At 37.4% G+C, this 17,788-nt stretch overlaps 1 protein-coding gene and 1 long non-coding RNA gene across 9 annotated transcripts in view; both read left to right on the top strand.

Annotated features, from left to right (window-relative positions):
• Nucleotides 1-13: 13 nt before the first annotated feature.
• LOC147841840 (uncharacterized) lies at nucleotides 14-4,715 on the top strand. The gene is made up of 2 exons (XR_015502834.1): nucleotides 14-2,008; nucleotides 2,515-4,715. It is a non-coding gene; the product is annotated as an uncharacterized LOC147841840 (long non-coding RNA).
• Nucleotides 4,716-12,619: 7,904 nt separating this feature from the next.
• Nucleotides 12,620-17,788, top strand: part of xxylt1 (xyloside xylosyltransferase 1) — a 91,569-nt gene continuing 86,400 nt past the window's right edge. For all 8 annotated transcript variants that reach the window (XR_015502796.1, XR_015502794.1, XR_015502795.1 and 5 more), the window contains exons 1-2: nucleotides 12,620-12,822; nucleotides 15,577-16,143. Coding sequence is in view for 2 of the 8 variants with exons in the window: in XM_087274026.1 (XP_087130152.1) it covers nucleotides 15,658-16,143 (486 nt within the window). In the remaining 6 variants the exon portion in view is untranslated. The remainder of the gene's footprint in view (nucleotides 12,823-15,576; nucleotides 16,144-17,788) is intronic.

The following is a 17,788-nucleotide window of genomic DNA, read 5'->3' as shown; positions in this document are numbered from 1 at the left end:
GGAGCTTTTGTGGGGATGTTCATGTCTTCCTGTTTAAAACTACAAATGCCTTCTAATATGCACGGAACCTCTGAGAACACTAGAAAACAAACGAAAGAAAAAAAAAAACAGGGTATGAAACTTGGTCTGCTACATGGCCTTTCCTCTCAAAACCAACACTAACCCCTGAAAGGCAGCCGAGGCGTAGCAGTGCGAATCTGATGGTGCTGATTTTGGAATTGCGCTCTTGCCCTTTTGAGTTCAGTTTGGCCCCCGCTGGCCTTTACAATAGACGGACAGGATTTCGTTCTCCTTTCTTCCTTATATGCACAGCGAGCTAAAATGATAGCCTGAATACCTTATATTATGCACTGGACGTGAATATTTTCATTATGTTTTTTTATTATTATTATTACGATCTCACATTCTGGCCTGTCCGTAGCACTACACGAGTCTCATATTCCGTATACAGACTTTTAAAACATGTTTTCAGTATGCACGTTACACACTATTTAATTGCAGTACAGATACTTTTGAAATCAGAAGAATTATTATTATTGATGGCCAGTATTGATGGCGATGTAAACAGATGAGTTCTGATTCAATCGATCACATATTTGACACCATATTTGACTACCAATGGGTAACAAAATGGCTAAAAATTGGCAAACTAATAACCCAGGCCTTTATATATCAGTCTGACACTAATAAGAAAACATTTAAAATTTTTTTCGCTCACAGATGAGTGATGTTTTTGCTGTTCCAGTGTGTGAAACATCACAGGGATCCAGGTTATCTGCTTTCTGTGTTTTTCTCTGTTGATTTACATTCATCCATCCGAATGCTCTGGCAGCAGATATATGAAGCCTTAAAACACACTCACTTAGTATGAATGGATATTAGTGTCCTCCATTTGCCTTCGCATGCCGGAAGAAAGCAAACGCTTGTCCCCTAAGCAGTTGCGAAAGATCAGATTTGTTTTTCCTCCCCCTCAGTTGAGTCGCTGTATCTCTGGGTACTTTTATTCCACTACACAGAATTTACAGGTTTGTTCAGGAAGCATTAAGACGGTGCTATGTAGTTAGACATTATATTGAAAGATTCTACAGACGAAATGGATGTTTTTTTAGACGGTGAAATGGCTTTTAGATGCTTCAAGTGGATGACGCTGGTAACATTTTGTTTACCGACAACACTACAGTACAGTGCATTATAATACATGCTTATATATATATATATATATATATATATATATATAGATGTGTGTATATACACATTCTTTACCTCCTCAATGTCTCCTCAATGTCAGACAATATTTGATCATTAAATTAAAAAATATGAGAAAAAAAGATTTAAAAACAAAGGAACACTTTACTTTTTTGGGAATAGCCTCATTTTATAAGTCACCCAGAGTTAAATAGTTGAATTTGATCATTTTTTTAATCCATTCAGCAGGTCTATGTGTCTGGCTGGAGCACTTTTAGCTTAGCATAAATCATTGAATCCGATTAGATCATAAGCATCGTGTTTAAAAATTCAGAAGAGTTTTGATCCATTCTCTTTTTGACTGATGAAAAGTCAAAAGTTTATGTTTAGTAGGTCTATATGGCTTGGATCTATGTCCTCAATTCAAAACTCGTTATTTTAACTTTTTTTTGAGCAATATGCTAATGGTCTAATCCTATTCAATGATTTATGCTAAGCTAAGCTAAAAACACACTGCCAGACGCAGAGATTGTCTGAAAGAATTCAAAAACTGATTAAAATTAGGTGATTTAAACAAGTGAAGAGCTAATTTAAATGACATTTTTGAATCAAACTAACACAGGGGTGCCTAAATTCAGTCTTGGAGGACCGGTGGCCTGCATAGTTTAGATCCAACCCCAATCAGACACACCTAAGCTAGATGATCAAGCTCTTAGTTTGCTAGAAATCTCCTGGGAGGTGTGTTGAGGCAAGTTGGAGTTAAACTCTGCAGGACACCTTTGGGCACCCTTGAACTAACCAATCAGCGCCCTCTTTGAGTCAGGTTAAGTGCCTTGATTGGGGGCATAATGACAGTGTTGCGTTTAAGCTGATCCCTACGACACTTTGGATTGGACTTTATCAATCTTTTATATGCTACAGATCATAATGAAACCCCTGTGTCATTCCAAATTTAAAAAAACACAAAAGAAGATATTTCACAGAATGTCCAAGCAACATTAAACCCCATTAACTGTGTGTTAAAAATAATTGTCATAAATGGAATGATGTGCGTGTTTAAAACTAGGTAATCAAAAAAGTGGAGAGCTAATTTAAATGACAGTTTTGAATTGAACTAACCCAGGGGTGCCCAAACTCAGTCTTGGAGGACCGGTGTACGGCATAGTTTAGATCCAACCCCAATCAGACACACCTGGGCTAGCTAATCAAGCTCTTAGTAGGCTTGCTAGAAATGTCCTTGCAGGTGTGTTGAGGCAAGTTGGAGCTAAACTCTGCAGGATGCAGGTTTGGGCACCCCTAAACTAACCAATCAGCGCCCTCTTGAGTCAGGTTAAGTGCCTTGATTAGGGCATACCGACAGTGTTGTGATCAATCTGTTCCCTATAACACTTTAGATTGGACAATTTCAATCTTTTATATGCTACAGAGCAAAATGAAACCCCCAAATTAAAAAACACACACACACAAAAGAAGATATTTCGCAGAATGTCCAAGCAACATTGGACCCCATTGACTTTGTGTGTTAAAAAAAATTAATAAATGGAATGACGTGCGTGTTTAAAAAATTTAAATGACAGCTTTAAATCAAACTAACCCAGGGGTGCCAAAATTCGATCCCGCCTAGTCTAGATCCACCCCTAATCAGACACACCTAAGCTAGCTAATCAAGCTCTTAGTAGGCTTGCTAGAAGTCTGCCAGGTGTCTTAAGGCAAGTTGGAGTTAAACTCTGCAGGACACAGGTTTGGGCACCCCTGAACTAACCAGTCAGCGCCCTCTTGAGTCAGGTAAAGTGCCTTGATTAGGGCATACTGACAGTGTTGCGTTCAATCTGCTCCCTATAACACTTTCGATTGGACCTTTTATATACTACAAATTAAAATAAAACCCTGTGTCATTCCAAATTTAAAAAACACAAAACAAGATATTTCGCAGCATGTCCAAGCAACATTGGACCCCATTGACTTTGTGTGTTAAAAAAAAAACGTAAATGAAATGGAAAGGCGTGCGGATAAGTAAATATAATACATGTTGGATTCATCTATATTTTCTCTTTATATGTCTACTCTTGTCAAAGCCCTTGTCATGTTCCTGCATTACTTTAAAGCTGTGAAAATGTACATTTTACAAATGAGGTGCAATCGTGCTATTGAAGCGGATATATGGATACTGGCAGGAGCACTGAGTACTATTTTTCTCTCGTGATGTTTTACGTTGGCAAGCCAGTGATCATACTCGCATAACCACCTGAGATCTAAATGATAGATGTAGGAAAAAACTGAAGGAAAGAACAGATGCTCATTCCCTCCGTCGCTTAATGAGAAATGCAAGAGTCTACATTAAGTGCTTAATAATTATGCATTCATTTGCTATACATCTTGTGTAAAAAAAACAAAACAAACACAAAACTTTTGCCGTAACTCTTATATGCAGTAAACAGATTGACACTTGGCGTATGCAGGTGGTTCTTGCACTTTGTATTCCTTCGTTTTTATGTTTTGTTCGTTCTCTCTTTGCCTTCAGACGCTTTAATGCATGTGTTTTTATCCCTACAAGCTCATTTACTGCCTGAGATGGGCTATATTAGAGCTTAGTCAGCCTTATGTTAGCTCTCCTAAAGCCATTTAATGCATGCTTTTGTGTTTCGTCTGTACAGGTTACAGATCTACTTGGGCTGGACCCGCTAAAAAGCCCATTCACAGTTTCGTTTTTGTAATGACTCGCAAACTATTGAGATGCAGAAGTTCTGGAGTCTTTTTGTATGACTAGAAAAACCTTAGAAAAAAAAAATGTTTAATGAGTTTCAGTTGTTGTACTTGAACATGTCATCGCTCAGATTTGTCTTTGCGTGTCGACAACAAAGCCGTCAATGTTACATAGCACTGAAGGTTTACCTGCATAGGCGATTTCATACCGATTGTGAATGTTTCAATGGTTTGTTCTGGAGTCTCTTTATTGTTAGGAACTCTACGACACCAGTAAATATAAAAGAGAGAACGTTTACCATGTGAAATCAGAGGAAATTTAAAAAATAATGTACATTTGTTTGCTATATGTGAAGTTTGTCAGATGGAGGATATAGAAAAATCTATTTAATGGAAGGTCAAGGCGTCTTTGGTTTATTTTATTATGTTTTCGAATGCTTTGAGTGGTTACATTCTCTCTCGGTATTGCTGTTGCATTTTTACTCCTTTACTTGATGTCATACAGGTATCTTTACTTTATTATCACTATTACGAAATTATATATAGCGGGCCAAATACTTTCTTTACCTCCTTCCTTCCTTCCTTGCATGAGATTAAAAAAAAAGAAATTTAAAACGAGACTAAAGTCGCCCTGGTATTTTGGATTATTTGTAGACGTAAGGGATTTTTTGGCCTATGACTGCACTCAGTAGAAACCATCTATAAACTGCCATCAGTTACAAAGCCTCATCCTCAGTTCTATTCAAACGTAGCTTTGTATCCAGTCTGTCTTCAATATTTTGAGTGTTATGTGACTCTGTACAAATAAACGTATTTCAAGAAAAGTGCTCACGCCGTTACGCTGATTATTTACATTCGGTTCATGTTTATTATGGTGGCGTGAGAAAGCCAACATACTGTTATACTACATAAACTTAATCTTCTTCTTCTGAGACTAATTTCTACATGCGTCTCCTCCTAGACTGTTCATACTACAACCACCAAACTAGCTCCAAACCTCCACACTGCTCTGGCTCGGGTTGCTGTATCTTTTCCAACTGATTCGACATACGGTTTTCCAAAAACTGATCTGGAAAACTCGGACTACCAATCTGCCATCCACTGATGTCCTTTAAACTTTTTAGCCACACCCTAGCAACCACTCACAGCACCCTAGCAACTGTACCATAGACTTCTATTGTAAAAAAATGCCATTGACTTAGCATTGGACATGCTAACGACATACCAATCCATACTGGAAACATACTAATTATAGATGTTTCATTGTTGAGTTAAACCTTTTTAAGGGTCTCCGACTCGTTGCTTTTATTATTTAACTTTATTTTGTTAATCAACATTAACTGTGTGCAACAGCAGGCAGTTTTTGTTATGTTCATTATTTATTATAGGCTTCCTCAAAACACACAGGCACACACAAGATGGACTTCTAGCGTGGATTATAAATTCATTATTCATTCATTTTCTTTTCGGCTTAGTCCCTTTATTAATCCGGGGTCGCCACAGCGGAATGAACAGCCAACTTATCCAGCACGTTTTACGCAGCGGATTCCATTCCAGAAGCAACCCATCTCTGGGAAACATCCACACACACTCATACACTACTAACAATTTAGCCTACCCAATTCACCTTTACCACATGTCTTTGGACTGTCGGGGAAGCCGGAGCCAGGAGTGCCCAAACTCAGTCCTGGAGGGCTGAAGTCCTCCAAAGTTTAGTTCCATCCCCAATTAGACACACCTGGGGTAGCTACTCAAGCTCATATGCCGCAGTCACACTAGAGTTTGAGCTTGCGAAATTATGTCGTACGGCGCTACAAAAAGGGGCAGGATTAAACAAGATGATTAGACATCAAAAAAAGCGAGTAATTGGTTCATGTTTTAAATTTCTGTCCAGAGAGGTTATGTTTCGATATTCGATTTGTCTCATGCAATCATATGATGCGATTTCGCAGTTCAGAGATCACCAAGCTTGAACTTTCCAACGCAGCGAACTGCGAAACTTGCTGCATGACCTTGCCTTTCCGGTCTGACGCATTCACTTGCATATGAACAGTGTTGCCAGATGTAGCTGACTGATTCCAGGCCAAAAACTGTCCAAAACCCGCCGAAATGCAAAAGAAAACGCCCAATCTGGCAACACTGCATATGAATGGAAGTCTATGAGGAGAAAAGTGCAGTGTGACCACAGCTTTACCAGGCTTTCTAGAAACATCCTTGCAGGTGTGTTGAGGCAAGTTGGAGCTAAAATCTGTAGGACACTGGCCTTCCGACACCAAGTTTGGACACCCCTGGTTTAAGCAAACTACTGTAAAGTGTACAGCAGTGCAGTGGCACAGTGGGTAGCACTCTCGCCTCACAGCAAATAGGTTGCTGGTTCGAGCCTCAGCTGGGTCAGTTGGCATTTCTATGAAGAGTTTGCATGTTCTTCCAGTGTTTGTGTGGGTTTCCTCTGGGTGCTCCGGTTTCCCCCACAGTCCAATGACATGCGGTATAGAGGAAAAATTGAGCTAAATTGGCTGTAGTGTATGTGTGTGAATTGAAGTGTATGGGTGTTTCCCAGTGATGGGTTGCAGCTGGAAGGGCATCCGCTGTGTAAAACATGTGCTGGATGAGTGATTGGTTTAATCCACTGTAGCCACCCCAGATTAATAAAGGGATAAAGCCAAAAGAAAATGAATGAATGAACTGTAAAGTGTAGTACAATATCTTATACAATATTTTAGTTTCAACCATACAACTCTTTATCTGTAAATGTGCATGTTAATGTCATCCAAACACAAGTGATCCAAGTCCTGTGAAAGGATGATGCCAACTATAGAGGACTTCTAGAGGTCTCCATAATCCTGGACCAGGCCGTATCCTGAGCTGATGCTGTGGTGGTCATGGAGGAGTGGAGAGCGTGAGACTGATTCCTGAAAGACCTCAGTGACAGATGAGTCTCCGAATTGATCCCGTGGGCCAGCCTGAACACCTGCCGGTGACCTATTTACACCTGCAGCTTCTCCACAATGGACGTCCAGCATTCTCCAGTCTCCGATGCCTAGACTGCAGCTCTGCACAAGAAGCTTGGCCAGAGGAGAAATGGTCATGCCCAGGGCTGGACTGGTACAAAAAATCGGCCCTGGCATTTTGGGAAAGAGTGGCCCACTACATCAATAAAAATGCTCCCCATCTGTGCACACCCTTGAATATGTTTACCAACTCCCATTCTATAAAAGCACAAAAGCCATATTTAGGAAATAATGAGAGTTGACAAATTAAAAACTTTAAAAAAATTAATTCATTATTATAAAAAAATGTATGGGGCGACGCAGTGGCGCAGTAGGTAGTGCTGTCGCCCCACAGCAAGAGGGTCGTGTGGAGTTTGCATGTTCTCCCTGCGTTCGCGTGGGTTTCCTCCGTGTGCCCCGGCTTCCCCCACAGTCCATAGAAAGACATGCGGTACAGGTGAATTGGGTAGGATGAATTGTCTGTGGTGTATGTGTAGCGCCCTCACCGCCTGATGAGGGACAATAATGTTAATAAAAACACAGGAAACACGGAGCTGCTGCTGCTTCACGTCAAAGTCTGTGTATTGTTTGAGCAGCAAGCCCCTCCCCCTCATTAAGTATGAAGTAGAAGTAGCCAATCGGAAACATGTAAATCATAGCATCACGTTACATTAATTTACACAATTTATTTTCTATTTTCTACTTAGTAAAACGAAAGTGTACAGACTAGAAAGACAAATTCACTTTGATTTTTAATTTCTAATAACTCGTAACCACTTCACTCTCCCCATCAAAATAAATGTCGTCCCGACATTACTTTCCTGTTTATCTCCCACGAAAACGGAATAATTTCTTGTCATCATGTGATATTAATGTCTAGTAGTTGTATGTCTCATTACTTGTGTGCTCTGCATATTATGAATAGGGGTACGAGTTGAGACTACCTAGTCTGTTTCTTCTTCTAATCCCACTTTTCCTCCACAAACTCTATCTTTCAATATATGTATGAATATACTGGCTCATATTGCTGCACAAGGTAAGTCCACGGAGTTACATTCTGCATTTCATATGGCATGGGATGAAACGCTGTGGTGTTAGTATGTCCAACATTATAACAGGCTGGAGTGCCCAAATAATCATAGGTAAATGTTCTTGGTTGTCTCCTTTCCCTTTGAGGCCACCTGGTTTCTTGTTCTGCCTCTGTGCTACTTTCACTCAAAGTAGTATATTCTTCTTGCATGTTCTCAGGTGCCTCTTCAGGTTGTTCTTCCTCTAACACATCAACTTCTTGTTGAGACATATCCTCAAGGTCCATTGAAACATTTGTTATCTGATCCTGTTCTGTCCGTTCACTGATTTGCTCTTTTTCTTTTTCAGGTTCACCAGACAAGTCACAAGGTAAGTGTTCATTTACTAACTTTCTGTTTGCCCCTTTAGGTAATCCAGACTGAGCTTCAGATACATTCTGCTCTCTGAGTTCAACAATCTCTTGCCCAAGGCTCTGAGGCTGGATTTCAGGTAAGTAATAGTAATAAGGACAATCTTCATCCTCATCCTCTTCTGGCTCAGGTTCATTCCTTTTGACTGGTTTTAGATTTTTTGATGGTCCTTTTGATTTTGCTTTCTTTCCAGGTTCAATCTCCAGTGGTAAACAATCACAGGGCAATAATAAGTTTCGGTGAAGAACACGTGATCTTCCTTTACCCTGCTCAGGTCTCACTTCATAAATTGGGCATTCTTCCCCTAATCGTCGAACAACTGTGTGTATCAGATCCTCCCAGTGGCTTCTTAATTTCCCTGTGCCTCCCCTAGGTGTAAGATTTCTCACCAGCACACAATCTCCTGGATGCAACACTGAGCTCCTGACCTTTCCATCATAGTTCTTTTTGTTTCTCTCTGAAACCTTTTTGCTGTTCTCTTTTGCAATCTCATATGCTTCCTGCATTCTTTGACTCCATTTTGTTACATATTCCTTGTGGTCCTCAGTCCCTCCCTCTGGCATTAATCCAAAAAGCAAGTCTACAGGTAATCTTGGTGAACGCCCAAACAGAAGATAAAATTGTGAAAATCCAGTTACCTCACATTGTGTACTGTTGTAGGCAAAAGTAAGTTTGTTTAACGATTCCTTCCAGTTGGACTTTTGTGTTTCTGTTAAAGTCTTTAACATCTGGAGTAATGTCCGATTGAAACGTTCCACTTGCCCATTTCCTTGTGGGTGGTATGGTGTTGTTCGTGATCCTGCAATTCCACAATTTTTCTTTAATTGAGAAAGTAACTGGTTTTCAAACTCAGCTCCCTGGTCATGATGAATCCTTTCAGGGAATCCGAATTTCAGTGCGTAATCATTGAAAATCTTTTCAGCAACTGTTTTTGCAGATTTCGATGTAGTGGCGTAAGCTTGAGCAAACCTTGTGAAGTGATCCATTATAACCAAGACATATTCATACCCTCCTTTGCTTTTGTCAAGGTGCAAAAAGTCTATGGAAACGAGTTCAAATGGATGAGTGGTGACAATATTCGTGAGTGGTGCTCTTGTTTCTTTACTTGGCTTTTTCTGTTTCAAACAATTACAACACTTGGTCACAAAATGTTCAATCTCGCTCTGCATTTTTGGCCAGAAGAACCTGTCAGTAATGAGGGACATGGTCCTTTCCACTCCCTGATGACCCATTTTACTATGCAACTCTTGCAAGACACAATATTTGTATTTTTCTGGCAACACAAGCTGAGTTCGGGTAGCTGTCTTTCTGCGAAGGATTTCATCCTCTCCGTAAGTAAGTTTGTCCCATTGGCGTAACAAACTTTTACTTTGTATACTAAATGTTTTCAGTTGGTGTCTAGAAGGTTTTTCGCCAATCAACTTGCATTGTAACACTGGCCCAATATGGGCATCTTCCCTTTGTGCTTGTCGTATTTCATCAGTTGAATATCTTTCGCTTGACTCCACAGATTCTGCTGGGTTTTTAAGAGAGGTCATGGCTGTCCATGAAGTTGTACAATCCTGCATTTCTATTGCCTGCACAGTTGCTTCAACACAATCAGATGTAAGTTCCTCTGTACACTGCTCCATTATAGTTTCAATGTCTAGTGGCATACGGGATAAACTGTCTGCATCTATGTTTTCTTTTCCAGGACGGTATTTTATTGTGAAATGGAAGTCTGCGAGCTCTGCAACCCATCTGCATCCTGTTGCATTTAACTTTGCACTGGTCAAGACATAAGTGAGAGGATTGTTGTCACTGTACACTGTAAATGTGGGCGCATAGTACAAATAATCCTTAAACTTTTCGCTGACAGCCCACTTTAGGGCCAGAAACTCCAGCTTGCCTGAGTGGAGGTGGTACTTCTTTTCTGCAGCTGTCAAAGTTCGAGACCCATAAGCGATGACTCTTAATTTTCCATTTTGTTTTTGATACAAAACAGCCCCAAGTCCCTGATTTGATGCATCAGTGTGGAGTATGAATGGCTGTGAGAAATCAGGAAATGCAAGGACAGGTGGCTCAACCAGACAGTCAATCAGTCTCTCTAGTATCTCTTGGTGTTTGTCTGTCCATATAATTTGTGTTTTGGAGGACAATCCCCTACTCTTTTCTTTCCACTTTTGATGACTTTTCTCTTTGTAATCCTCTCTGTTAGTTTCTGTTTGTTTCAGTAGGTCGTACAAAGGTCCTGCAATCTTTGAAAAGTTCTTTATATATTGCCTATAGTAACTGAGCAGGCCCATGACAGATCTCAGTTGTCCAACTGTGGTAGGTCTTTTCTCTTTCAGGCTTTCCACGGCAGCTGTGTCAGCCGGATCCATTTTACTTCCTTCCTCAGACACAATTCTCCCGAGGTACCGCACTTCACGCTTAAACAACTCACATTTGATAGGTTTTAACTTTATCCCATACTGTCTTAATCTTTGCAAGACCTTTCTCACATCCTCTACATGACTTTCAAAGGTTTTGCTAAAAACCAAGGTATCATCCAGATAAGGAACACAGATATTGTCTCTCAGCTCTTCCAGGCATTCCTCCATGCAGCGTTGGAACACTGAAGGAGCATTCATCAGGCCGAAAGGTCATCACTCGAAGCCGACCCACACTGCATCCATCCCAGCGGTGCCTCCAAAAATGTAGCGCCCTCACCGCCTGATGAGGGACAATAATGTTAATAAAAACACAGGAAACACGGAGCTGCTGCTGCTTCACGTCAAAGTCTGTGTATTGTTTGAGCAGCAAGCCCCTCCCCCTCATTAAGTATGAAGTAGAAGTAGCCAATCGGAAACATGTAAATCATAGCATCACGTTACATTAATTTACACAATTTATTTTCTATTTTCTACTTAGTAAAACGAAAGTGTACAGACTAGAAAGACAAATTCACTTTGATTTTTAATTTCTAATAATTCGTAACCACTTCATATGGATGTTTCCCAGAGATGGGTGGCAGCTGGAAGGGCATCTGCTATGTAAAACATATGCTGGATAAGTTGGCGGTTCATTCTGCTGTGGCGACCCCAAATTAATATAAGCCGAAAAGAAAATTTAATGAATGTATAATGCAATTATGTAAACATGAAACAACATACTTATTTTGAACAGTAATCACCAATATGAGTAAGTTATGTGGTCATACACAAGTGTATTAGGATAGTAAGGATAGTAAATTAGCTTCTTATACATTGATTAATAAAACAATTCGCATTTTAGGCAGCACAAAACAAAAATTACTTTTATGAATAGAATATACGTAACAAATACGTTATTTATTTATTTATTCATTTATTTATTTATTTATTTATTTATTTATTTGTTTATTTATGTGTGTTAATCATAGACTGTAAAACACAGGTGTTAACGTATATCGACGCTGCGTTTCTTTCTTCATGTGATACCGGGTCTTTTATTTTATTTATTTATTTATTTTATTTTATTTTTTTATTAAAAATACAAAATCCAAATACAACAAAATGGGATTCAACTTTACAACTTGTGTGTCATATATAGAAGGCTCAACAACAAAATAATATACAAAGATACAAATATGTAATATACAAAACACATTCAAGTTAAAATAAATCCAAGAGTGAAAGGAAAACGCAAAAATTAAATAAATAAATAAAAAATAAATACAACATATATATCATCTATGGCAAGTTATATACTACAAATAAATTGAACATTTTTAAGGCAATTTTTGTTTTTATTTTAACCAGGACATCTGAAAATATTTTAAGTTCTTTTATAAATACAATAAGTAATAGAGGTGTTTTGAAATATCTACATTTATGAATAAAATATTTGGCTAACACAATTATCATATTTATCAAATCGTGCAAAGTAGAGCAATCTTTAGTAATTCCATACAGTACATCTTATAATGTAAAAGTCAAACCTTCAGCATCCACATTTTTTATTATCAACCAGTCTTGTACTTTTTTTTAAAAATGATTGAACGGCGCTGCAAGAGAAAAATATGTGTTCTGTGTCTTCACTAAAGTGTTTACATAAATGGCATGGTGAGTTTTCTAAGTTAAATTTTAGATGTAAGAATCTATTAGAAGGGTATATATCATTTAATATTTTAAATTGTACTTCTTTTACCTTGGGGAGAATTGGAAATTTAAGATATGTTGTTCTAAAATATTTAACAGTGTTTTTATCCACTGAATAAAATAACCTATTTCTTAATACTTGATAAGGGAAACAAGATTGGATAATAATTTGTCTTAAATGTTTGATACCGGGTCTTTTATTATGAAATGTTCAACTTCCGGTGATGTAAGACGCGCAAGTGTTCAGATGTCTCGTGTCTGCATTATTCTTTTGCTTTTGCAAATGTATATTTTTCCATACAGTCTTTAATAACTCACCGCTCCAGTTGTCTTCCAGCAGCAGCAGCTCCTCTTGTCATGATTTATGTGTGTATCGCGCGCCGCTGAAGGCGTCATGTGACGGCGGTAAGAGACTGTTGCTTTACGCTACATGCAAAGCGCCTGCATATAAACATGTATGGATGTGCAAAACTTTACTTTGAACATCTGCTGTTTGCTGTATTAAAGCTGACACGTTTCACATGTATTGTTTGAAACTGTCATTTGGCCTAAATGATATTCAGAGCTATAGGTTATCCTAAAATGAACATTCTGTCATCATTTTCTCATATGTTTCTTTCAATGCTGTTTCACAGAGCATTTTTGACATTTTCCCATATGGTTAAAAATAATAAAGACGTGCTTTAATAGGCCTTTCAACATGTGTGCTATTTAAAAATGTCTGATTCCATTAAAATGAAGTATGGCAGGAACAAACCAGAATTTAATATTGTTTACTTACCAAAAACCTGTATATGTTTTTTCTGTGATAAAGAAAATATATTAACTTAAGTTGTAAGTTAATTAAGAGTGTTTGAGAGGTAATCTCGTTTTATACTATGTTTTTCTACATTTAAACAGTGATATTTTGAACAATATTTTAAACCAAAGAACTAAATTAACCAATGTTCCCCCACAAAAAGAAATAAAAAATAATTATGAGCAATTGCAGCGTTATGGATGTGACATTTGCTGTAAAAACTCAACACATAAATTGACATTGAAAGTATACGTTAACATTATATCGAAACGTCTGTGTCTATTTTCTAAAAACAACTAACCCCAGAGTTATACGAGCAGAATAATATCCATCTGTAAGCATTTTTTATATTTTAAATGTGTAAAATAAACATGCGATGTGACAAGAAAAGTCTGCGAGTTTATAGCATACAGCATACTTTGTAGAAGTTCTGTGAATTAAACTGCACAACCCAAAAGAAATGATGATAATCAAAAGGATAAGAGTAGGCTCTAAACAAAAATGATTGATTATTTTATTTTACAGTTTTGCATTTATGAGGGAAATGCTTCATTTATACACACACACACACACACACACGCATATATATATATATATATATATATATATATATATATATATATATATATATATATATATATATGTATATATGTATATATATATATATATATATATATATATATATATATGTATGTATGTATGTATGTATGTTTTTTTCCATCAAATTTTTATTTTATTTTGTATTTTTCGAACACAGAAAAACAATCGGCATATAGCAAAGGGCACAGATATACATGCTGTTACATATTAGCATTAATAATAGTGCCAGCAATAACAACAATAGAGTCAATAAGAAGGAAAAACTGAAGAGTAATGACGAGGACATACTAAAACAAGTAAAAATAATAAAATAAAATTAACTAATATATATACACATACACACATAAATACATATACATAAAACAAATTTCCAAACCAAAAAAGGCAATAAACCAAATCTTTTTTTAGGGTTAAGTAAGGGTAAAATTAAGCCAGTTAAAAATAAATAAATAGAGGAATGGTAATAGACAAATAAAAATATATATTCAAAACTGATATATAGTCATATATTAGATAGATATTCATTGTCAACGACAATGAAGAAAAGTTATTAGAAGCCCAAACAGGGAACCTTGAATTACTATAAAAAGAACAAAATAGATACAATTAATAAAGAAGGAAAAAAATAAATTAAAAGATTATATAATTAAAGAAAAAGTAATATATATATGGGGCCTGGAACCAGAAGTTTCTGCTTTTTGAAGTCTCATAAATTCAAATTAGTAAAGTAGAACAAAGTCTGATGGTGTCCTTTCTTGCACTATGGATGCGAGCAGTGGACATTTCCAGATACACAATATTAATACATGAAAGAATCCAATGATGATGATTAAGTGATAAATATATGTTGATATCATGGTTGCACAATTTATTGTTTTAGCATCGATATTGCAATGTGTGAACCCGCAATAGTCACATCGCAGGATATGCATTGTAGGGTCAGGATTGTAGTTGACCAGGTACAATAGTCAACTGAGGTCATTTAAATTAAACCACTATAAAGTGGAAGTTTATCAATTGCTTGTGTTTTTAAGGCCCGCGCAAACAATTCAAGCGCATTTCAAGCATTTGGACACAAGGAGTTATTACGTTTGTAGCTTGAACGAGATTAACTGCATTTTATTATTTACACCATATACACTCAACAGCTTTGATTGATTATTTTATATATGTACCTGTTTACCGTAAGACTCCATCATTTGTATATTTGCTACACAGCACTTTTTTTGCATCTGAAGCCGTAATATACACAAGAGGTAAAAAAAAGTCAATTGTTTTCTCTATCATACTGCTTCAAACTTGTATGCATATTTCTATTTTTAGTGGCCCAGATCTCTACATTTTGTCATGCTTTGCTCATTTCCATTTAGTTCCGTCTTGTGTAAAAGAAAAAAAAATTAATTAAATTAAAAACATTTTCATTATGTAAATAGGAACTAAAGCTCAGTCTTAAAAACCATAAAAAAAGTGTTTAAGTGTCTTAAAATTAGTTAATATGACCCATTAGATAAGATATTTTAAAGAATGTTGTAAACTGGTAGCCAGTGACATCCATAGTAGTGGAAAAAGGAATTCAATGGTTACTGTTTTTCAACATTCTTCAAAGTATTTTAAATTAAAGAAAGAATCTTTTCAAGTTTGACAAGTGGAGGTGCAGTAAACGATGACAGAATTTTCATTTCCAGATGAATTGTCCCTTGTGTGCGGTGTTCAGGTAAACAATTATAACTATTAATTTCCTTTTTTTTTTTTGCATTTAGGCCATGATTGGACACTAGGAGCTGTCAGCAAGACTTAAGGAAGAGCCTGCTGTTGTATTTTGCGCATGTGGAAGTGTCTCCATGGGTGTCCTGCGGGTGCTGTGGGGCATCATGGGAAGGATCAGCATGTTCAGGTCGTATCAGATCGTGCTTCTCCTCGCTGCAGCTTTAGCAGTGGTGGCGTTTTATTACTTCGGCTCAGAAAAGCAGAACTTCTCCAGCACCACAAAACGCATCAAGGAGACGCAAGCGAGCCATAACAGCAACCGCGACGACGCCGATCTCTCCATAGACATCCAGCCGGGACATCTAGAGAGTAGACCGGGAGCCGGAGCGGAGCTGGAGGGAAAACCCAAACGCTTTCATGCTCTCATGATGTTCACCAAGGTGGACAAGAGCTTGAGCCTGCAGCAGAAATTTCAGACGGCCATGCGCTCAATGGTCAAACATGGACGCTTTCTGGAGGATGAGATACTGGTTCTGCATTACGTCTCTGATTTGGGCAGTCAGGAGTTTGGGGAGAAGATGCTTCCTGAACTCCTGCTGGATGCAAGCTTTCAGTATGAGGTATGTACAAATGGCAAGTCCACATTGAATCAAAATTTAAAATTTTTATTTTGCTAGCGCGCATTGTCAGTCTTAAAAGGCCATGAAACCTCCACAGTCTCAGCAGGGTGTTTCCACACCTCTATTTTGATAAAGTCAGGAAATTGGGTGAGTCCAGCTTTGTTAAGGTGGGAGTGTCGAGTTGCAAAAGAGGGAAGAGTTTGCATGAACAGGGGAGTTTCAGTACATGCCGCTGTGAAAATCAGCACAAACACGGGGGAGAAAGATATTGACTACGTTTACATGGACATCAGTCATCTAATTATTTTCCTTAATCTGAATTAAACAATAATATGATGAAGGTGTTTACAGGAGTTGCTTTTTGAATGTTCCTTTCATGATCCCCTTTTATATATTTATAATATTACATATAACAAAATTAAGGCCTTAAAAAGGTGTTAAAAGTCTTAATTGCGTTTTTACGAGGTCTAGAAGTGTTTGACTCAAAAAAAAAAAAAAGCATAACTATATTTATTTTCCTTCTAATATCATCAATAACGTGCTCCATCCAAGCGATTCGTAGGAAGGTGATGTGACACTCCACATGTAATGAAACAACAGAGTGAAACAGACGGCAAAATGGGAAAATGTTCATTCATTGTCGCCAGGGTCACAGTTTTCCTGCACAGTTGAGTTATTTTTTTTTTTAAATAAAGCTCTGGGTTGCATTTTTTGAGCTACTTTCATAGCATGTTGCATAAAACCCCATCCCCCCTACAGGATATTTTATTTCAGTTGGAAATGCAATTATTGATTGCAAAATACTGTACTTAATGCACACAAATGACAAAAATCTTATATACAATAGTATTTTAAACATTATACTACATGTTTTTCATGGCAATATAATAGTAATATGAATTTAGCATTATTATGTTTAGCATTTTTTTAAAAATTGAAGATACTTTTTTTTTGTTAAAATCATGGAGGTGTTTTACTGTATTTGTTGTGAGCGCAGCAGGTGGTAGTGCAGGAAAAGTGAGCTCAGACAGAAGCTGGAGGGTCACACGGCAGACGTTTCCTTTACATCAGCTCTCAGAATAACAACAGAGCTCTCGTACAGCAACGGCCCCTCAGGAGACTCAGAAAAACAACCAGGGCCATTCTGAAAACACACACATGCACACAGATTAGATTCTTATGTTTGTGGACATGAGTTGTTGCTTAAAATGCATTGTGAAAAACATTCAAAAGCAACGTGATTCATGCTTCTAAAAAGTACATACTTTTCTGAGTCTTTCTCTTTAAATTCTCTTTCTCCTTAATCTCTTTAAATCAAGTTTATTACACCACCATTTATTTGCCTAGAAAGCAGTAACAGTAAGTGTACGTAAACATTTCCTAGTAATTTCACCATTATTTTTTCTTTTGTCTTTAATTAAATGTCAATTTCGTGGAGGGTGTTTTTGTGCTGATTCTCCACATAGTTTATGCGTGTTATGGATAAATATAACAGTAAAACCATCAGTACTTGGCAGCAGATCAGTGTCTTAATGAATGCTTCCTTGAATAAAAGAATGCTTTCAAATGCAATTAATTTAAAGGGGACCTATCATTCAAAAATGATTTTATAAAGGGTTTAAACACGGTTGTGTGGCAGCATTGT

Source organism: Danio rerio, chromosome 11 (assembly GCF_052040795.2).
Source record: "Danio rerio strain M-AB ecotype USA chromosome 11, GRCz13ab, whole genome shotgun sequence".
Lineage (NCBI taxonomy): Eukaryota > Metazoa > Chordata > Actinopteri > Cypriniformes > Danionidae > Danio > Danio rerio.
Note: the sequence above shows the minus strand (reverse complement) of the source record. Positions and strands in the feature narration are given on the sequence as shown.